The sequence below is a fragment of the Aplysia californica genome, unplaced genomic scaffold, assembly GCF_000002075.1.
Source record: "Aplysia californica isolate F4 #8 unplaced genomic scaffold, AplCal3.0 scaffold00369, whole genome shotgun sequence".
In the NCBI taxonomy this organism is placed as follows: Eukaryota; Metazoa; Mollusca; class Gastropoda; order Aplysiida; family Aplysiidae; genus Aplysia; species Aplysia californica.
In genome coordinates this window covers 389,433-412,386 of record NW_004797639.1, presented here as the reverse complement: position 1 = coordinate 412,386, position 22,954 = coordinate 389,433, and the positions used below count along the sequence as shown (strand labels likewise).

Sequence of the window (22,954 nt, the reverse complement as noted above, 5' to 3'; positions counted from 1 at the left end):
TATTGGCTATGGGGGGGAGAACAATCCTGAATTATTCAGACTCCCTGGAGACGAGCGTACGGGGGGACACAAAAATGTACAGATTGTTTGAGACATCTTGTATAAAATTCAGCAAAATGTCGACAATTTCAGAAATCCAGCTTTAAGGCTGACAATTTCAGAAATCTAAATTTCCCACTTGATCTGGAAAGTCACGACCCCCACTAATATAGTGTCAACTTAAAACTAGAGAATATCACTCTTTTATTTTTTTGGCCTTTAGATAAAACTTGAGTCTGTTAAAAATTTCACCTCATTTGTCCTATCCATGACTTTATTTCCTGTCTCAACAGTTTTACTTTTAGCTTTTGGAATGTGTGTCCTTTGGTCAACCACTTCAGACAACAACATAAATAAAGCAGCTATGACCCTCAGATTTCAACCATAAAATAATACGAGCAATTCTAAGAAACAAACAGATAACATAAAAATACTTACAATTTTCTGATCCCTGATTCCTTCTTGCCAGTGAGTTTCTCCTCCGGCTCCTTGTTGATTGGTCCATATACCAAGACTTCCTCACCCGTGTAAGACGATTTTCTGAGAATGCACAAGTCACAAGTATGCTTTTACAAAATTCTTAAAAGACCATGAATATTAAAAAAGAAAAAAGAAACCCACCCATATGAGGAAGCAAATAAACATCTAATTTGTTAGCTAAAAAAAAGTCCCAAAACAGGCTGCACGTCATAAAATACTTAATGGAAAAAACTAACAGGCAAATTAAGAAAACTGTAATAAAAGCCTTCAATGAAATTTGCAAAGAAGAATTTTTAAAAAGAATTCAGCTTAAAAGTGTAACATAGGAACATGGAGAAAAATTATTGAGAGAAAGTATAGAGAGAAACTAAAACATATGTTTGGAGATTTAAAAAGCGCGGACTACTAAAAGAGATACAGACGTTACATTAACGCAAATGACATGGAAAATATTGCAACTATGAATAGTATTTAATACACTAAACATGTGTACTTGCACTACTACTTGGGTTTTAAAAAATCCAAAACACTTTATATTGCAAAAGAATGAAGAAGCTGTAATCTTTTCCCACCTTATAAACAATTACACTGAAAGCTCAACAACATTTTCTAGGAGTAAGTCGGTACATATTGAAACTATAACGGCTATTCAGCGCTGAAAAAGAGCAACACTAAAGAACAGAAAAGACAGAGGGAGAGTAAAGATGTGAACCTACCAGGAAGAGAGAGAGAGAGAGAGAGAGAGAGAGAGAGAGAGAGAGAGAGAGAGAGACAGAGAGAGACAGAGAGAGAGAGAGAGACAGAGAGAGACAGAGAGAGAGAGAGACAGAGAGAGAGAGAGAGAGAGAGAGAGAGAGAGACAGAGAGAGAGAGACAGAGAGAGACAGAGAGAGAGAGAGAGAGACAGAGAGAGACAGAGAGAGAGAGAGAGACAGAGAGAGACAGAGAGAGAGAGAGACAGAGAGAGAGAGAGAGAGAGAGAGAGAGAGAGACAGACAGAGAGACAGAGACAGAGAGACAGAGAGAGACCGAGAGAGAGAGAGAGAGAGAGAGAGACAGAGACAGAGAGAGAGACAGAGAGAGACAGAGACAGAGAGAGACAGAGAGAGAGACAGAGAGAGAGAGAGACAGAGAGACAGAGAGAGAGACAGAGACAGAGAGAGACAGAGACAGAGAGAGAGACAGACAGAGAGACAGAGAGAGAGACAGAGGATAGCTATAGAAACTGTATGGTGCCCTTGGTCTTTGTCTTATTGTGAGGCCCATAAAGCATTAAAGCACCGTGGCGTCGGTGGCCTAGTGGTTAGGCTCAGAAAGGCACTTTAGACGAAATTTCCTCACTTCACCCAGGTGGGAATGGGTACCCGGCTATAGACAGCGAAAGATCTTGTCAGTTTGTTAGTGTTTGAGCGCTTAATCAGCTGCTTGCACTGTATGCTTCCTGGGAAGCTGAGAATGTTTCGGAGTATTCTATGGTCTGCTAGGGTAATAATATAATGTAAAGCGCATGCATAGAGCCTGCTGTTGAGCGGGGATATGCGCTATACAAATGCTATTTATTATTATTATTCTCTCAGAAAAAATAGGCTGGCTATACAAGTGAAATTCATATCATTATCATTATTAATTTAAGAGGCAAACTGAGACTATCATCTACCAGAGCATAAATAATGCAATGCAGCGCCAGCTTAAGCCTGATACAAGACCACATAGACAAAACCACAGGGTGCTGAAACAGAAGCACATAACAAAGCATTCACTAGTGTTATGGCGTCGTTACAGTAATCTGCTTTGCTTTATCAAACCGGGGGTAGTTACCCTGAAAATGACCTAATAAAAGCTTCTTAAGGAAACTTTTCTTTGAAATAAATCATTCTGAGTGCACATGAGAAGACAGTATCCATAGCTTCTTTTCGGTTTGTATCACATTCTAAGTGATGTATTAATCTTTTTGGGCCATAGTTTATCATCACTTGGCCACAGAAAGTAAAGAAACTTAGTGGTGAATCAGATGCCTCACACAAAGTGAACAAAAACTGTACTGAAAATTATACTAAAAATACCTTCCCCTGATGCATTTATGATATGAAACCCAATTACTTTTTTCAAAGAATATCGAACAAAAAGACCACCTAACTTATAGGTCAGGAAAGAAATAATGCACCAGACACATTAGCAGGGTGATGTGAGAACTTAAGTTTCCAAAATTAAGAAAGAAAAAAACAAACAACTAGTGCAGATTATATGAGGACAATAATGCAACACAAAACATTGGATTGGAGGAAACTGAATATGAGATGAAACCCACAAACCTTAAAAACTGTATCGACATTGAAAATGAGTTGTACTCCTTAAGTCCTTAACGAATGACGAATATATAGAGTATTATCTGGTTATACTAAACACTAGCCAGACTTTTCCCTTAAAATGATAAATGGAAAAAAAGGACCGCAGCCCACTGATGGGAAATTAAACATGGTCAAAAGCAGATGGCATTTATCTAACTGATTTATTTTTTCGTGATCTTCTGGAACCTATGTCTCCCCTGCCTGCCACAAAAGTAATTTAACCCATTTCATCACATAAACTATATACTATACTGAAGTTGCAAAAGGATCGATCACTTAACAAAATCAGAAACAAAAAGGTTGTTAGATCTGTGTCATTATTTTTCTTTCATGAGTGTGTTTTTGTTGCCTGTGTGAGCTTGTTGTTATCGATCCAGCCTGTGTGAGCTTAAGAATTGTAATTTCAGGTGTAACGATAGTAACTCAGTGTGTGTGCATGCGTGTGTGCATGTGTGTTTGTATGTACGCACATGCCTATCTATTTGTTAAAGAAATGTCTTCACATAAAATCTCCCACTTAATTTGCTGTGTTGAGGTTTATAAAAATACAACCTTTTTGTGACCATTTCAACTAGGAGTGGTAACACTAAGTGAAAACATTCTTCTCTAAACTAAAAACAAGCAAAGACTTACTCAGCATCGCCATCTTTAGCTTCAGCGGAGCCCTCTTCTCTAAAGAAATAGGGAATGTGATGATGGGATTTATGAGCATACAGAAAAAAATCAAACACGATACTTCAATAATGCACAACATGCAGGCAGCACTGAAATAAACATTTAAAAAACACACACACACACGGGTATAAATATACATATCCGTGTGCATGTGTCTGAGTGTGAGTCTGCATGTATATGTGTGTGCACGCATGTCCGCATGTGCGTAGATGTGTGTGTGTGTGTGTGTGTGTGTGTGTGTGTGTGTGTGTTGGTGAGGCTGTGTGTGTGTGTGTGTGTGTGTGTGTTGGTGAGGCTGTGTGTGTGTGTGTGTGTGTGTGTGTGTGTGTGTGTGTGAGTGTGTGTGTGTGTTGGTGAGCCTGTGTGTGAGTGTGTGTGTGTGTTGGTGAGCCTGTGTGTGTGCATGTGTGTGTGTGTGTTGGTGAGCCTGTGTGTGTGAGTGTGTGTGAGTGTGAGTGTGTGTGTGTATTGGTGAGCCTGTGTGTGTGAGTGTGTGTGTTGGTAAGCCTGTGAGTATGTGTGTGTGTGTGTGCTGCATGTGTTAGTGTGTAAAATAAAAATAAGAACGGAGTAAACATTCACAAAAACGACTGCAGCAGACTGAACAACCAATAGCTTTCACAGAGAACTGAACTTGCTCAAGAGCTTGATGAACTGAGTGTCAAGAAACAAGTGAGAAACATTGGGGGAATCAGTAAAAGCAGGTTACCATACAATTAATCAAATAATATTAAAAAAAAACAACGAAAACAAAAATCCAAAACTTCGAAGATAATAATTCAAGTTGGAGAGTAAAAGGTACTGTATAAACAAAACTCAAGCTACAATGACTGAAAAATTGGTACTGCCCTCTCTTGTCAGTAACTACCACTTATTCATATTTTCTCGCTTTGCTCTTTTGTCAGTAACTACCACTTATTCATATATTTTCTCGCTTTGCTCTTTTGTCAATAACTACCACTTATTCATATATTTTCTCGCTTTGCTCTTTTGTCAATAACTACCACTTATTCATATATTTTCTCGCTTTGAATTAATACCGCCTTTCATCTCTCCAACCATTACCTCACCCTTTCTCCCTTAACGTTTAATTAAGCTGGAATTCCATGCCAGTCTCACTTCCACTTCTCCTTCCTACCACTTTGCCTGAATTTTGGCACCACCTCTTATTATGCAGCAACACCCTTCAGATTTCCCAGCAAAATTGGAATATTTTTTTATATATATTAATACCTATTTACACCTCCTTCTTTCCAACTAGTTAGGTATCATTTTTTTTATCGAAAACACATAATCCACATGTTTTGGGGTTGCTGTTTTAGCTTTCTCGTATAGCTTTCAAAACCAGGATGTGACAGTTTCAATTAGAGGGCAAATTTTTAAATCTAAAGAGGATACAGGATTAATAACATGAAGGATTTATTCTAATTCTGTCATCATAAACAGTTAGTCGAGGGTTCACAGAAAGAGCTCAGAGAACCAAATCAAAGAAAAGAGAATTGCATGACACAAAAAAGTAACAACCAAATATCTGCCGAAAACCACATGAAAAAGATGCACTGAGACACAAAGAGATATAACATCCATGACCACTTCCGGCCTGAATTGCATTAGTAGTTGCTTTCATATCAAAAGTCAGGGCCTTGAGTACGTTTTCTTGATGCAGAGCGAGATATAACAATACTTTTATCAACTGTTTTCTGCACTATCCTACTACACCCATTCTTCAGGCTTGGTGTTGACAATACTACCCATGTCAAGCACATGGTAACCGAACATTTTTCTAGCTCATAACTTATTTGAAAATTTGATGGGGCCTTAAAAGGTTGAATACAATTTCATTTACAGCAGCAGACCAGTCAAAATGTGTCATCACACATAATATAACAATGGGGTTTTTCTCTTCTCTCTTCGTACTCAGTGCTCCAATGCTTACATGAAATAAATAAGAACAGTGCAACCATAATTTTCAAACCCTCCCCGTCAAGTATATAAACCGATCATCTCCATTTAATTAATTTCCAAACCGTGTCCCGTTAAACAGTGTTTGAATCAAATGAAGATATAACATTCACATTCAAAGGACTCTTTGCATAACCAACTCCATACAAGTGCTGGGGATCAGACAAATAAAACAAATGTATTTGAAAACATTGAGAGATCTGCCGCACCTTACAACAAACTTGATTTAATGTTCTCGAATTTCAACCCACAATCTATATAATGTAAGACATTCTGTAGTGACAAATTTCACTTTTACACGGATATGGTTGTCAAAAAGACCATGGTCCTATGCTACACGTAGGTGACATAATGAGAAGAGAAAATTATAATGGACTGTGAATGTTTTAGGTATTTTGAAAAAACGTAAAAGAGCCATTCTTTTACAGACAATTTGTCTTTAGATTCTTCAATCTACATTTCATTTCCATACTTTTTTGTTTGTATTTGACCTAGACTTTCAGAGATTCTCTCAAAAAAGAAAAGCAATTTTTATTGCCGAATCTTTGGGAGGATAAAGACAAATTAAAATCAAGTCCGTTTTCAAATTACGACACTTGCAGCCCCCCCCCCCCCCCCGAATCTGTTGACAGGTGCGACGTCTCCTTTAATGAGACAGACTTCTCAGTACTCCGATGAGACATAGTAGAAACTTATAACACATTAAGAAGGAGAGACTGCTCTTACCTGGGACGATAGTGTGCCAGCTCGTCTTCCACCTCAATGAGCTTTGTCTTCAACTCATTCCTCTCCATTAGCACCTATGATAAAAGTTTAAAGAAAAAATGCGAAAAATGTTCTCTTTTCAAGAGCTAAGCAGAGTTTGAGTTTTATTTTTTAGTTTAGTATGGGGTTTTTAAGTTTAGTTTTAGTAGAGGTTCTACGCCGCTCGCAACAGCATAAGGTCATATGAGAGCCAAAAGATTAGAGGTGTTACAAGAGAGTAACAAACGTAAAAAAAAGAAGAAGGGGAGATAAGAATGATAGACGTATGATAGGAAAGAAGAAGCAAACGGCACCAGAGCACCCGCCAACCACCCACGTATGGGGTTTTACGGTGCTCGCAACTGCATAAGGTCATATGAGTTTGAGGTTACGACTTGTCAGCACAAAATTGCAGCACCTCAACAAAAACACCCAAGTGCTGATTGTAAACATTTTATACACAACTCAACCCAATTTTAATTAAATCGTTTAGGTGAACTACCTTCGTTTAGGTAAGCTACCTTCGTTTAGGTGAACTACCGTCGTTTAGGTGAACTACCTTCGTTTAGGTGAACTACCTTCGTTTAGGTGAACTACCTTCGTTTAGGTGTTCGTTTAGGTGAACTACCGTCGTTTAGGTGAACTACCTTCGTTTAGGTGAACTACCTTCGTTTAGGTGAACTACCTTCGTTTAGGTGAACTACCTTAAACCTGTCTGCAAAAGCTGATGCTCTACAAAAAGGGAAACAGCTTCCAAGCACAAAGACGACCATCTCTGTTAAATGGACGTTTCCGTGAGGGACGTGATAAGACATGTTTAACTCGAAGAAAATGGCATCAGCTGAAAATCTACAAATTTGACCTCTCGTCCATTTTCGGCCAATATCCCCATTCGCAGATTGCGATCAGCATCATCATCATCATCAATGCCTTTCACCCCTGGCAGGGTATAGGCCAAATACAAGCTGCTTCCATTTATCTCTGTCCTGGGCCATCCTTCCTAGCTCAGCATGCCCCACAAATATGTAATCTCCCCCCCCCCCCCCCCCCCAAAAGAGTCATTTCCACTTCTTCAGCCTCTTACCTGCCGCAGTTCTTGCAGTGTAAAGCGCGGCCGGTTTGGATCTTTGAGATCAATGACCACCTTGCCCTCCAAGTCGAAGCCTGAGCTGGGACTGCCCGGACTGAGGGGCAACTCGTCCGCACTGGGCTCCGTCTCCGTCCCTGTGCTGACCGCCGACGCTTTGGCCAGCTGCTGCTTCATGGGCTCTCCATCAGCCTCTGCAGGCACCTGACACCGGAGAGAGAGAGAAAGAAGAAAGTATTTAGTTTTAGTAAAGGTTTTACAGCGCTCGCAACTGCACAACGTCATATGAGCGCCAGAAGATTAGAGGTGTTACAAGAGAGTAACAAACATAAAAAAGAAGAAGGGGAGATTAGGACGATAGATGTTTGATAGGAAAGAAGAAGCAAACCACACCAAAGGGCAGATATGAACACTTTCCACACAATCATGTACTAGCACACAGTCAAAGCTCCTGTGAGACCAAAGAGAAAGAAGAAGGTTTAAAAAAAAAAAAAGAAAAAAAAAGGTATGAACCCTTCCCTCGCAGTCATGTACTAGCACACAGTCAATGCTGTATTGATACCTATGAGAAAAAAGAAGGTGTATGAACCCTTTCACCGCAGTCAAGTACTAGACCACAGTCAAAGCTACACTCACACCGGAGAGAAAGAAGAAGGTATGAACCCTTTCCACACAGGCAAGTACTAGTGCAGTCAAAGCTGTAGTGACACTGGAGAGAAAGAAAAAGTTATGAACCCTTTCCACGCAGTCATGTACTAACACACAGGCAAAGCTGAAGTGACATTGGGGAGAAAGAAGAAGGTATAAACTCTTTCCAGGCAGTCCTGTACCAGGACACAGTCAAATTATATGGACACTAAAGTGATAGATAAAGGCATAATTCTTTCCAGACAGACATATATCAGCACATAGTCAAATCTGTAGTGACACAAGAAAGACAGAAGAAGGTATTTTTTTGTTTTTGTAAAGTGTTTTACGGCGCTCGCAACTGCATAAGGTCATATGAGCGCGCGGGACACACCTAATATTTTCAGTTGGTAGGAAATTTTGAATTTTGCCCGGGTGGCGGCCGAAGCCTACTCTAATCGATTTTAGACCACCAAGGGATCTTTAACGTGCGCAACTTGCACACAGGCCCTCCCAGATTTTTCGCCCTTGTCCGAGAAGGCTAGGTGTAGATCTTTCCTACCAGAAGATCAGGGGTGTGGCAGAAAGACAGCAGTAAGGAGGAGCCAAGGAGTAGCCAAGGAGTAGCAGTAGAAAGGCTGCAGAAAAAGTCAGGAGCCCAGAGGAGGGGGCAAAGGAGGTGAGGGGGTGGGGGCAGAAAGTGGAATTGAAAGTAGACAACAGAACATTGCTAGAGAGCAAGAAAGGAGGTGAAAGGAGATAATTTTAGAGAAGAAAATTTTTCGGTCGCTACCCGGATTCAAACCCGGGACCTTTGAATGAGAGGCCAACACCTTAACCTCTAGGCCACGAGAGCCCCCTGAAGAAAGTATAACTCTTTTAAGACAGTCATGTACCAGCACACAATCAAAGCTGTACTGACACTAGAGAGACAGAGGAAGGTATACATTTTTTTTCCCCAACAATCATGTTATACCAGCACGCAGTCAAAGCTGTACTGACACTAGAGAGACAGAGGAAGGTATACATTTTTTCTCCCCAACAGTCATGTTATACCAGCACATATTAAGCCTGTACCGACACCAGATATAAAAAAACCCCATTGAAACAGTTATCAGAAAATAGATAAAGCTATATAAAAATACACCACACCAATGTGCAAAGGAGCAAAGCACAGAGAGAAAGAAGACTAAGTGTGATGTTCCTGCCAAACCAACTAGTTATCTAAAAGGAGGAATCTTCAAAACTAACTTTATTTTTTAATATGTCAGTTGAAGGATTGACACACTGACTCACACTTTGGTGTGGTGTATTTTTATATAGCTTTATCTATTTTCTGATAACTGTTTGAATGGGGTTTTTTATATCTGGTGTCGGTACAGGCTTGATATGTGCTGGTATAACATGACTGCTGGGGAAAAAAAATGTGTACCTTCTCTGTCTCTCTAGTGTCAGTACAGCTTTGACTGTGTGCTGGTATAACATGACTTTTGGGGGGAAAAAATGTATACCTTCTTCTGCCTCTCTAGTGTCAGTACAGCTTTGACTGTGTGCTGGTACATGACTGTCTTGAAAGAGTTATACCTTCTTCTGTCTCTCTAGCGTCACTACAGATTTGACTATGTGCTGATATATGTCTGTCTGGAAAGAATTATGCCTTTATCTGTCACTTTAGTGTCCATATAATTTGACTGTGTGCTGGTACAGGACTGCCTGGAAAGTGTTTATACCTTCTTCTTTCTCCCCGATGTCACTTCAGCCCTGAGCCCGAGATAGTTGGGTTATGCACTTCTGCGTTGGGCCCTGAACCCAACAGTATCGGGATTGAAATTTCTACTTCTTAATAACTTAAACACACATCCAATGAGAACAGACTATACTTTACAAGTGACAGCTGGCCATTTCGTTATAACAAACAGGACTATTACAAGGGCAAAGATTGCTTTCTTGACCTACAATAACTTAGCACGTGGTAACAAAGTGGGAAATGAGAACGAGTCTTGGTCTTCCATCTAAGCCACTTTTTAGTGCGTGTTGCTGACCCTTTTCAAATGGCAATATTTTACAGACTATCTAATATTTTCAAATCCTGTAAATGGTAATAGTCCCTCATGTAATGGCTAAACAAATAGTGTGGGAAATACTACAGGGGAAAACTTTACAAACAAACAATTCACGCAAAAAAAAGTGAAAAATCCTTACACACTTTGCAACAGTTTCTATTTACCGGGGAAAACTTTACAAACAAACAGTTCACGCAAAAAAAAGTGAAAAATCCTAACACACTTTGCAACAGTTTCTATTTACCGGGGAAAACTTTACAAACAAACAGTTCACGCAAAAAAAAAATCCCAAAAAATTAAATAAGAAATGGAGCATGGAACTCACCTGTGTGTCATCCTCGCCCTCTACACTGTTGGCCGAATCGATGACAGCCTTGACGGCGGCCCTCTGCTCGTCGTACTTCTCCTGCTCGTTCATCAACTTCTTGATGTGGTCCACCTCCAGGTCCTTCTCGTGCAGCTGCGTCTCCAGGTCAGACTTCTCCTCCAGCAGCGTACGCGCCTGCTTCTTGTGTGTCGTGTTTTTCCGCCGCAAGTCTGCGTTGACTTTGGCGATGCGCTCCAGCTGTGCTTGAAGCTGAAGGAAACGGTAATGATTACTGCAAAAGTACAGTTAAAAAATCTATACTCCTCCACCCCTTCCATCCCACCCCCAAAAGGAAACAGTATTATGACAAAAAAGAAAAAAAATTACCCCACTATGGGACATGTAAAAGAAGTACACATATACAGAAACAGTCATTTATTGTTGGGAAAAAGGAAGACAGACCGAAAAAAAAGCCAACCCAAACACCTTAACACCCCCCCCCCCCTCCAAGTTAAAGAGTGAATGAAGCAGGACCAAAGAGGGAAGAGGGGTGCCCTACAACCACTCAGCTCCTTTATAAGACCTTCAGTAATTGCCAGAAGCATCAAAAAGCAATGAAGCAAGAAAAACCTGCAGTGGCCGCAATAAGAGGTTTTTCAAAGCATCTGGGCTATTTATAAGCAACAGCCCTTCCAATCTGAAAAGGAGAACTTTACAGTAGAGTGACAGAACAGAAAAACACATATGGACACAATAATGACCATTAAGTACTGAGGAAAATCAAGACAATAGCCAGATTAAACAAAGAGGGCAATAAAATAGGCAGAGGTGGGAAAAAAAAGTGATCAAGTTTGCCATGCCATGTAGTAAGAGTCTAACATCTGCTTTTTTTGTCAGTTCAGAGCCATTTATCAGAAAACCTTGTTGGCTCAGAACAGTAATTTAATTCATCCCTTTGGGTTTATTTGAGAAGCCTTGGCAAAAAACTACCAAAATCTTTATACTTACAAGTTACAACATTATCTCTTTAATTTAAAAAAATTAAATAACTCGTTTAAACTAAAACCTTTTAACATTAAAGGCCACTATTAAAGGCTACTCACAGCATCACAGTCCACAGCTTTTTGTCCGAGATCTCGCTTCATCTGTCGTAACTCCTCCCTCTGTTTGTCGACTGTCTCCTTCAGTTTGGTCAAGACTTTGATCTCTTGCTCTTCCGTTTCTGAGAACATCATAGACAAAAACAGGACAGTAGAGCCATGAAGAAAGTTTGTACAAAAGCTGTAAGTTCTCTTGAGAGAGTGTATTAAGAAAAAATATGATTTTAGAGAAGACATGACATTTATGCGAGTCAGTTCATCAAAGCTCCCACTTCCCCTGAAACGAATAAGAATTAGTCTGAGAGAAGCAAAGCAAATTGGCACTACAGTCGAACCTGCCCTGACGGCCACCTCTATAAGACGGCCACCTGTACAAGCGGACACTTTCCATTTCCCCCTTGCATTTTTTCTATACAATTTAATTGTGTAAAACGGTCACCTGTCCAATGTGGCCGCAGCCACCTTATTTTATCAACCCATGGTCAAATTTACCTGCCTCGGGCAGCCAGGCGTGGTCACTCACTGTCGATACTTTGTCATAAATTTTGAATCGGCCCCTCACGCTATGGACGGGCGGGCCATCATAATTCATTCACCTGTCATTATTGTTAGTCCCTCCAATGAATGTTTACCTAAGTTGACCAATGGGTAAATTTTCAACAACTGGTGAGAGAAGCAGGTGATCTGCAGAAACATATAAGCCTGGCCCACAACTCGTGCACAAATCGTGTGTGAGGTGACTGGTCACTGTTTGTTTACCTAATCTGTAACAAAGTTACAATGGACGTTGACGTGAACTTGTGATAGACGTGTTGCTTGTTCTCCGAGTGGGGGCGACCCATGTGTTTGTTTTACCATCGCACTCGGCCTTCATCGTCTTATTTACATAATATTTAGTTCATTTTATCCTTGCACAAAATCAGCAACAAAAAGAAAGCTGACCAAAAAAAACAAAACAACAACACAAAAATCCCTTCTTACATCACCCACCCCCTCTTTTCGAACAGAAAACAAAAACCCTTTTGAATTCACCTTAAGGCAATCCTAATCCTGAGATTAGCCCCGGTTTAGACCTCAGAAGAGAATGATTTGTTGTCTTCATTTTGATCAGTCCTGCCTAAGACGTCGGCCACCTCTGTTATGCGGCCACTTTTCTCCATGACAATGGGTGACCGTTTTACACAGGTTCGTTTTGTTTTAGGAGAGGTTTTTCAGCACTCGCAACTGCATAAGGTCATATGAGCGCCAAAGGGTGGATGTCAACAGAGAAGTCCTTACAGGGAATCAGATTTACTCTGCTCACCTCTCTAGCTTCAACAGCACAAAGTCAGCTTCGAATATCAAGGCACCTCGGAAATAGCGCATCACAAGAGTGTGACAAACATACAAAAGAAGTAGAGGAAAAAATGACGCTAGTAAAGATTAGGGAAGAAAAAGCAGCAGTTCCCTGTTGCAGTTCAGGTACCGTTATGAGCATGACATTGATGAATCAGCCCATTTACAATTACAATTCTACTGTGCATAAGAACATGGTTAATGTCCCCCCTTTGGGAATTGCTCAAAGACACTTCAGTCAGTTAGTAGCACCGCCCAGGGGGTGAATTACACAGGTTTGACTGCATAACGGTCATTTAGTGTTACAAAAGAGGGTTGAGGGTATACAAACATCTGTACTATAACAAAATACTCCAACTGCAAAGTAAACAGCATAGAAAAAGCCAAGATGAGAAAAGAAAAGACAAACACATCCACATTTTGAGTAGGAAAAAACACGATGGGCAGGAAGAAACAACACAGACAATGTTTTTTTTTAAAGTAGAACCTACCAACAGCACTTCTAATCACCCACTTGAAATAAAAGCTTAAAAACACAAGAAAAAAGTACTTTGAGAATTATAAGATAAAAATACTGTCAGAATGAGAACATGCGTGATAGAAGCAATTACAGAGCACTACAAATCGTGTGAGGCCTCATGAAGTAGAAATGTTGAAGCCAACAAAGAAGCCTGTAAGTTGCTCACGTACACTGGTGGAAATGAAGCTTTTAAATGCTCAAAATGAGGCGAACTCTTCTCTACCAGAATTGGTATTATTGATCATAGCAGAAGCAACAACACGTCATCGTCATTTTGACCCTTATTTTTCTATTTATCTTTAAGATACACTCTCCTTTCCACTTATTGATCATCGTTAGACATTGACAGATAAACCATTGTTTATTACTCAAATCACAAACTCACGGGAACAACAGGTATTTAATCAGATGAAAACATACATTTTAAACATCGTGTGGAAAAAAAACCAGACTTACCATGTCGTTTTGCTGTAATTTCAGCAACAGCAGCATGTTTTTCCGAGCGAGCATTTTCTCTCATGCGCTTGTTTTCTTCTTGCAATTTGCTTACAACCGTCAACAAATTCTTCACCTCTGACTGCCAGTTTTCCTCAATAGATTCTAGCTCCTGAAACAAAATAGCAAAACACAAAATTACTTTATATTATTACAGGCACATTCTTTTCCAAGTCTTTTATGGTTGAGCAGCGTTGTTAGCAAGTCATCACAGTAGCTGCCCTTATTTCACCAGCCAGGGAACAGATTATCATGGTAAGTAACCCCCCCAATATAAATGAAAATAGAAGATAACACCACAGCAAATCACCCACAGCTTGTTGTAAGTCTCACACACACACACACATGCATACACACACACACACACACACACACACACACACACACACACACACGCATACACGCGCACACACACACACACACACACACACACACACGCATACATGTGCGCACAAACATACACACACAAACAAACACACACGGAACCTGTGTCTAGAAGAATATTAAAGGTCAAAAGCACATCAAGAAAGACAGAACTTCATATATCTTTCACTTCTTTCAGTTTGTTTTAATTTTTTAAAAACAAAAATAAGAATATTCACAATCATCATCATCATCATCCAGTGCCAGATCTGCTACAGACATCGGTGATCATGGTTCTCCATTCATTCCTTTGCTCGGATGCTCTCAAAAAAGCTACACTTTAACCTGATCTTTCCCAGTTACCCATTTGTTTAGGTTCCCTAAGTATGTTGTTCTATGCCTACCCCTGCCTCACTTGCCCTCAATTTTGCCAGTGAGAGCTAGATGTTTAAGACCCTTATGTCTATTCAGGTGTCCCAAAAACTGCATTTGTCGTTTCCTGATTGTTTTTAACATTGAGCAAACCACATGGGCTTCATCAGGCACTACCTCATTTGATTTCTTTTCCTTCCACGATACTCTTAGCAGTCTCCTAAAAAAACACATTTCTGTTGCTTTTATTTTATTTTCACAGTCTTTAGTGATTGTCCAGCATTCACAGCCATATAGAAGGGTTGACCAAACATAGCATTTCAGGACTTTCATTTTGGTGTTCATTGAGATGTTTCTATTTTTCAGGATTGGGCTCATTTTATTGAAACTAGCCTTAGCCATTGTAGTTCATATTCACAATAGTGATCATAATATGTATCACAGCCTGGTGGAATCAAGGGCTCCTCAGTTTTTGTGCATGTGGAGTTATTGGTATCATCCTAAAGCCTATTCATTTGTCTTGCTCTCAATGAAAAAATATACCTGTCTTTCTATCTTTTTGAATAGAAGTTGGCATATTCAATGATATTCGAGATTGGAGGAGGTGAGGGTTGCCTGGTTTCCGAGATAAAATTAGCAAGAAAATGGCTGCCAAAGTTTGTTGACTAACGTTGACCTCCATTATTGCGAGTTCTTGGAAACTGAAAATTTACCTTTTTTTGTGCCTTTGTTTTTCAGTTACATCAACACAGATACGATGGGGAGTGAAGGTAGAAGTGAAAGTGGAGAGCGCTGACGAAAATGGTGCACATTAGAAAGATACTGACCGTTATGACAAAATAAATGTCCACATTATGTGATTTTTGAATTATCTCTCCAGGTGATTCTTCTTTTTTTTTTTTCAAAAGGGATTCCTGATTCTTCATAGTTTTCAAGTAATTCTACATTATTTCTCAAGGTGATCCTTCATTATTTCTCGAGGCCGGTTAAAAAAATTAATTACTGAATCATGTTTAGACATCAACCTTTATCCAATATTTCGTCATGCTCACATCTGACCCCTCACTTTCATCATAATTAAATTAACACTTTCCCTACCACAAGCCGCATTTTGCGGCTCGCGGGCCTTGCCTCTCTGGCCTTGCCTCGCTGGCCTTGACTCGCTGGCCTTGCCTCGTTGGACCGAGAGCCACAAAACACGGCTCCAGTGGCTCGCTATCTATTCAAATCCAGTAATGAAAAGAATACAATTCTCGGCCGATCCACGTTTTCAAAATTATAGAACAGACTTTCTGTTAGCAGATACGAAAGAAAATATTGCACTGACAGACAATTTTTAGTCATTCCAGCGCTTTTTTTGTCCCCTTCGAAACATAAATATGAGGGAAAAAAACGCTCCCCTGACTTCAGGATATGTCTCATACTTTCACTTCTACATTACGCACCCATACATAACTTTCAGCATTTCTTTGCATTACTTGAGGCAACCTACCTGGGAAGTTTGAATGATGCTGTTGTTGTACTTTTTTAGTTATGACCTATCAAAGCTGGAAAATTGTTGATTTCATATGACACCTTCGATATTGCATAATCACTTTTAGAAACCCCACAGTAATATAATTGGAATAATAAATCTTCAATATTGTATCGCCATCTAATAGATTATTTTTTAACCTTCAGTTTGAGTTTGATGGGCCATAAGATATGGTTTGTGTGTGTTTAGTTGGATGTTTTGACATTTTCCTTTGGCGGGGTAGGGACGTAAAAATAGGTCAAGGAAAAGCCCTGGGCCAGTGGTGGATTTTGGCCTGGTAGGAAAAGAGTTAAGTCCATACAAAATAACACCCAAAAAGAGCAAGCTTGTGATCTTATGATGGAGTTTTTCTCTTCTTATTCCAGCTATTTATCAACAGATGCTTCACTTTTTGTGAAACAGAAAACAGGCAGACTGGTGTTGCTTTCCTCAGGCATACCATGCAGTGTTTTCACACCAACCAGAACTTCAACATGGTGGGGAAAAAAAATAACACTTAAAATACAGAGTTGATGCTTCTGCATGCATGACTAAAGATGACAGGTTTACAGGCATACAAAGGAGAGCTAAGTAGCCAAACTCAACTGATGCAGTGCTTAACTAACTCACTCAAGAAATAGCTGAAACTTTCTAAATAATTACGATAGGATTTGCAAAAATATTTATCTTTTTAAGATTAAAAAATAAACAACAATAACAATGATAATAATAAAAATAATAATAATAATATTTTATTTACCGATTGCATATCTAACTATTGTCTTTTTCTATTCTAGATGAAATACAGCTAATAATATCATTCAGGTTTTATAATATTTTAATATAATATTATTATAATAATAATAATAATAATAATATAATAATAGCTGCATATCTATATGATATTACAAAGCTAATTTCAACAAGAAAATACGCTCTATCCCGCTAAAGTACGAGTACCCCCAAAGACCCTTTGACATTCTGGAACCTTCTCATCATCCTGAAAACATCAGTACCAGGTACTGTTGTAAATTTGTATTTTTGTTGGAAGTTGTAAGTTACACAGGACAGGCCATCTGAGAGGAAGCACTTGGTCAGTCTACAGAACTAAGTTGTTCTGAGAGGAAGCACTTGGTCAGTCTACAGAACTAAGTTGTTCTGAGAGGAAGCTGTTTGAGTCAAACGAAGCACAAAGAGAAATAATAATAAGCCATTAAGTATCAAGTGCAGAGGAAAAGCTGGGCAGACAGACAGACACTGAGACAGTGAGAAACAACGGAGAGAAAGAAAAGAAATTGTACCTCCCATTGGTGCTTGCAAGCGGACAAGGTTACAGGTAGAATAAAACTAAATGAATTAATGAACCAACTATGCTTTATTTATAAAACTCCTTCTGTGACTTGCGCAAACTTCTAATCAACGGAAGCACAGCAACCAATCTGGTAACCCGATCTCACATTATCGATTTTCCAGGTGTACTTTTTTCTTATACTTCATTTGTGAGGAGTTCAAGCTTGTAAACACGGAAAACCTGAATGATACTGTTAGCCATATTTCATCTAGAATGGAAAAAGACAATAGTTAGAAACGAAAAACAAATAGACAGAGTCCACCAGAGCCACAAATAATGACTCGCTTTCATAAAAAGCTGCAGGTTAATGAATCCAGAAAACTTGAAGGGTAACAAGAAGAAAGCTCCCGCACAATACTTATCATTGAGGCCAAAAAATGTAAACTCCAAGAAATAGTATTAACATATGTATGGGCAATATTCAATATAAATAAGCCATACATTTTTAGGTCTTAACGCACATTTCTTGGCTACCCAAAACAGAAAGCAACCAAATTAACAAGATATACTTTCCACATTTCCCAAAATTTTTAATTACACAAGAGAGAACATTACAGCACATTTTCGACGAGAGCTAATTGGTAAACCAAAACTATTTTTGAAGGTTCAAAATCACCCCAAACTTTAGTGTTTTGTGCATCAAGATATTTACTTCCCTCTTTGAAAAAGTCTTTAAGCATTAGTGCCTGAAAAAATCAAAGTGTACTCTGTAGCCATGGAAGGCAAGGTGACAACATTGCTCTATTCTATAATCAGTGTATTTCCCTGACACTCTAAACAAAATTTTCACCTATGGGAAGAAGACACCATGAAGTGATATCAAACACTTTCTAATCTATGAGTGCATTCAATAATCTTAAAAACTTAATCACATGTGGGGGAAGGGCACAACTTGTGCTCATTTGACTAAAGACAATGATAGCTGGGAAATATCTTGATCATTTATCACTACATTTTTTATTGTTTAACACAACGGAGATTTCAACTCTGACATGATACAAAATGTCAAAAAAGAACTATCATGTGAGGGTGATAATAAAAGACCTCTCGAACAACAACACATTGTTACTGTACATAGTCAAACTTGAATTTTTTATGAAACAAGAGATAATGTACTTAATGCCATATTGTGGTGTCTCTGATTTAGATCATTCTTGTACAGTGGTTGTAAAGTAAAGTGACAGGATAACCACATCATGGTGAACTTGAACAATAAACATTTTAAAAATGGTCTTATTCATGATCAATATAAATGACACAAGTTAGGAACATAAAACTAAAACACACGGCCAGTTCATCATTGAAATTATTCCATTCTGAAAAGAAACTGAATATTCCAAGAAAATTAAATATCTGGCCCCGGAGAAGGACTGCGTTCACAGGTTTGTAACGTAATATAATCACTCTAATTTTAAAAACCCACCCATATCAGGTGTGTGGCACACAAACAAAATATAGCAACTCGTTAGGTTGCATTGGCCTTCAGGTTGAATTTGAAAGAAATTTCTTGGGTCCATAATAATATGGTATAATGAAGGCGGGGGACGGGGGGGATCAGGGGTTTCACTCACCAATGTCCCTCGCACGAGCTTAAATTTAGTCTCGTCGATTGGATGCTTTCTGGATTTATTGTCCGTCGTAGATTTGGTCAAATTTTTTTTACACAAAAGAACATTTGTGTTCGCCCTCAAATTCTTTCAACTTCTATTGAAATCCCTGGGACGAATAAAATTTTGCTCCCTTGAACATGCTTACATTGTGTGGAGGATATTCTGATTGCTTCCTCACAGCGTGAAACTAGGCTTAGGGCGAAGCCGGAAACGGAGAACACAAAAAAGAACAAACTGCACATTGTCATTCGGGAGTATAATGGCGTTTGTTATTCTGCACCCAAAATTTGGGCGTAGAATAACACCTTGTTCCTTAAATTACAGAGAAGAGATGACTAAAAAAAACAGAGATTGGAAATTTAGACATGATATCTTCTTATTCAAAGACTTGTAAAGAAAACCTTCCTAACTCAGTGGCTTCATTTTCAGTATTTATGGCTCTATCATGTGTGTATCTATTTAAAATCATTTTATTTATATTCTAATTTTAACCTACGGATCACATTAGAAGAAGTCTATACACTATGGCTCATTCCATAATGAAGTGTTTATTTACATAAATTATTCATCGTATAAGAGAAAAGGTGAGTGTGGGTGTTCGCATGCGTGTGTGTGAGTGTGATTTCTTATTTACATAAAAAATAATAAACTTTCTAAGTTTTCGTTCTTTGTACTTGGAATGGATGTAAAGAGCCTAAAATTGCGAGCACATATATGTGATGGGATCATCTAGGCCCTGTAGATATATATATATATATACAAATATGACTTGAAACGATCACAGTATTCAGATTCCTTTATGTTTTATACACTTTTACTTTTATATTTTTAAAATCTAATTCTGATAATATTCATTATATGACTCAACTAACACCACATTTCCTGAAAATTATTCTTTGAAAAATAAGTTATAGATTCTAGTAGAGAATTTTTAAAGAAATTAATAGGGGGGAATATTAGGTCTACAATGTTTTCTTGGAAATGTAGTCAAATCATACGGGGAGATTTCGATTTCCAAATCGGAATAAAATGTTGGAAAGTGGAAATATATATATATATGCCATAATGTCATAATATGATAATTGGTCGCTTTTAAGCACAAAAAATGCTGTTTTGAGAAAATCGAAGGTGAAGTTTTCGGATCCTTATTCAGTTTCTTTAAAAGACAAGAAGGAGAGTTTTCTCTCTATAAACCAAACAAATATACACACCAATGAAACCAAACTTCTCCTATAGGTAGGGCAATGCCTACTTTTGGTGTAGGTCAAGATCTCTGGTAACCCCCGTATTCTGGTTAAGCCTACCTGTCCTTAAACGTGACCAATTAGCCTACATAATTAAACCATTATAATATTATCAAATATTGTAAGGCCGGCTCTATTTCTACGAACGCTCAGGAAAATACATTTTTTTAACTCTATTTCTCCGAACGGTTTCCATTAGTTCTCGAGATTTGTTGATAATTTGCGAATGGAGTGGAGTGGCCCGCGTGAGTGTGTGAGTGTGTGTGTGTGTGTGTGTGTGTGTGTGTGTGTGTGTGTGTGTGTGTGTGTGTGTGTGTGTGTAAGGTGTGAACGGGGCGTGGAGGGATTACTTTGTTTTTTTGTTTACATGAAGGATTTTAGTTTTTGCTAACGAGGTGACTAAATGCAAAATAGGTTACTGCCAAGGTCAGGCAGTCTTGTTTTCTCGCAGTACCGTTTGAAGGCCTTATCAAATGAAATATAGTCCGGGAACATTGCCCCCACCACAATTGAAAAGTATCTGAATATTCAGACATTTAAAAATCTCTAGCTCTAGAAATTGAATTCCATGCAAAAAAATGCTTCTTCCCAGTCCTCGAAGAACGGAAGAATGAAAGAAGACGCCTGAATCTCGCAAATAACCAAAAAATCTCGAGAACGGAAACCATGAGAAATAGAGTTCCAGTTTATTTTTCTGAGCATTCGGAGAAATAATCACTTCGATAATGTAATTAACTCTAGATCTAGATCTAGATCTAGATCTATCCACCCTCTTGTTCTTGAATTTGAATGTAAAGTTATAGATCTAGATTCTAGAGATATTCTAGAGTCTAGAACACAAGAATGTCATGCCATACAAGGGCAGTCCCCACCAAGAAATCATAAAATCCCAATATATATACTAATTATTTATATAGAATCTAGATCTAGATTCTAGATCTAGATTCTATTACATTATTATAATTGTCCCTATAATTTATGCCGGGCCATGGCTCTATATATTATTATAGGTTATTAGGCTCTAAAAACAGTGAGACTGACCACCATCCTCTTCTTAGACCGTCTTAGTTCCCCCACTCCCAATGGGTTACACAGTTATTGTCACTAGATCTAGAAATCTTGTGTTAGAACCTTGATCAGAGGAATGGTTATTTTAAAGGATCAAAATATAATAATGAGTGAGAATCAAAAATAGCTTATCGATTAGCTTACCTGATCGAACTTTGCCCGCTCTTGGGCTTTCTCGGTTTTTTCCGATTCGAGTTTCTCTACCTTGTACCTCAGCTGGTTTATTTCCTCAACGTCTTTCTCATATCTGCATGCCAATGTCTCCAGTTGTTCGAGTGATTTGATCACTTTTGGCATTAGTTCTGTCACGGCATCATTACCGTAAGCGTTTATAAGTTTGTCGAATTCATGGGCAATTCCAGCCGCCTGATCGTAAACATCAGTGACTGAAATCCCATGAATTTCCTCACTGGCCATAATCCTAGCGCTGAACAGACATCTCCTGGCATCCATTGAAAATGGTGGAACAGACTTCCATGTCCGTGTGAGTAAATGTATGCAACTCGTGAATCTGATTCATACGCTCATCGATCGACTCACGCACAACTCTAGATCTGGGGGCAGGCTTGGCGAACTTGGCACACCGAACACACACAAACAGAAGCTCTTGGCCTCGTCTCACCCGCACCACGTCTCGTCCGTCTGTCATGTGACGTCGGGCAAACATTCCCTTCCCTTCCCAGCCACCACCCCCTGGGGCCGCGATTCAAGAGTTGTGGTTCCTGGTGGAGAATTATCCCAGATGTGTGTGGGTGTGTGAAAACGGTAAGTCGGGACGGACAGGAGGAGCTATTATTTTATAGCAGTGTTATTGTCAAAATCGGAAATTGCATTTGGCAAAGTTTATTTTATCATATATTTAAGCGTTTAACGAAAAATGTAGAGCTATTGACGAAGTAAACGATTGAGCGGTAGGCTATGATCTTACACTGAATTCTGAATCTCCAGCAGGTGGAGCAAGGGTAAATCAGGTCAAAGGTGGTGAGAGAGGTCATGTTTACAAAGTGGAATTACGGACATCAACACACGCTATCTCGGCTGACCCGTGGTGGTGAACGTTAGAAAATCTCGGTAGGCCGCGTTCCTTTCAGGATTTCCCGAATTCCTTCGTTCTCGCGGGTTGAAACAAACATGAACGTTGATGCTGTTGATAATGCACCCATTCAATTTTCGCTTCTATAATAACCCCAATCAATCGCTAAAAGCGCCCCCGGTCTTGCAGTCAAAGGAGTGTGTTTTAAAAAAACCCATTAGTCATGACTTGCTGTCAATCAACGGAGTCACGAGGATTTGTCAGTGTCGAAAGCAAGATCTAGATCTAGATCTAGATCTATATTATCTAGATCTAGATCTAGTAACGAATGGTGAATGAATCAACGCGGGTTATAATACTTGAATCGAGAGATCAAATTATTCGAAACGATTACACCTCTGTGTCTGTACGTAGGCCTATAAAGTTTTTTGTATTATAAAATCATTTATTTTTTTGGCATGGCTAAACCTTCACGGGAATATGATGTTACCCTTTCCCCCCATTGTTTATAAACGACCCAATACATGTTGGCCTGTTTAAAGAAATTGGAGATCTAGATCTAGATCTCGAATTATTCTTAATAATTTAAACGCCACCCCAAACCCTCCCCCACCCCAC

General features: G+C 39.0%; 2 protein-coding genes across 8 annotated transcripts in view; one reads left to right on the top strand and one right to left on the bottom strand.

The window, feature by feature from the left end:
• Positions 1–21,877, bottom strand: part of LOC101848130 (RILP-like protein 1) — a 40,811-nt gene extending 18,934 nt beyond the window's left edge. For 4 of the 6 annotated variants that reach the window (XM_005103349.3, XM_005103350.3, XM_013085376.2 and 1 more), the window contains exons 1-8: positions 21,448–21,877; positions 13,744–13,894; positions 11,436–11,554; positions 10,351–10,602; positions 7,333–7,539; positions 6,231–6,304; positions 3,501–3,539; positions 478–579 (exon numbers count right to left, since the gene is read on the bottom strand). In XM_005103349.3, the coding sequence (XP_005103406.1) occupies positions 478–579; positions 3,501–3,539; positions 6,231–6,304; positions 7,333–7,539; positions 10,351–10,602; positions 11,436–11,554; positions 13,744–13,894; positions 21,448–21,756 (1,253 nt within the window). In that variant the 5' untranslated portion in view covers positions 21,757–21,877. Of the gene's footprint in view, positions 1–473; positions 580–3,500; positions 3,540–6,230; positions 6,305–7,332; positions 7,540–10,350; positions 10,603–11,435; positions 11,555–13,743; positions 13,895–21,447 lie in introns of those variants that run through there. The other 2 variants (XM_035971065.1, XM_005103353.3) reach the window with 2 other exon arrangements.
• Positions 21,878–21,981: 104 nt separating this feature from the next.
• Positions 21,982–22,954, top strand: part of LOC101848986 — an 8,284-nt gene continuing 7,311 nt past the window's right edge. The window contains exon 1 of one of the 2 annotated variants that reach the window (XM_005103354.3): positions 21,982–22,068. The gene's annotated coding sequence lies outside the window, so the exon portion shown is untranslated. Of the gene's footprint in view, positions 22,069–22,351; positions 22,375–22,954 lie in introns of those variants that run through there. The other variant, XM_035971066.1, reaches the window with a different exon arrangement.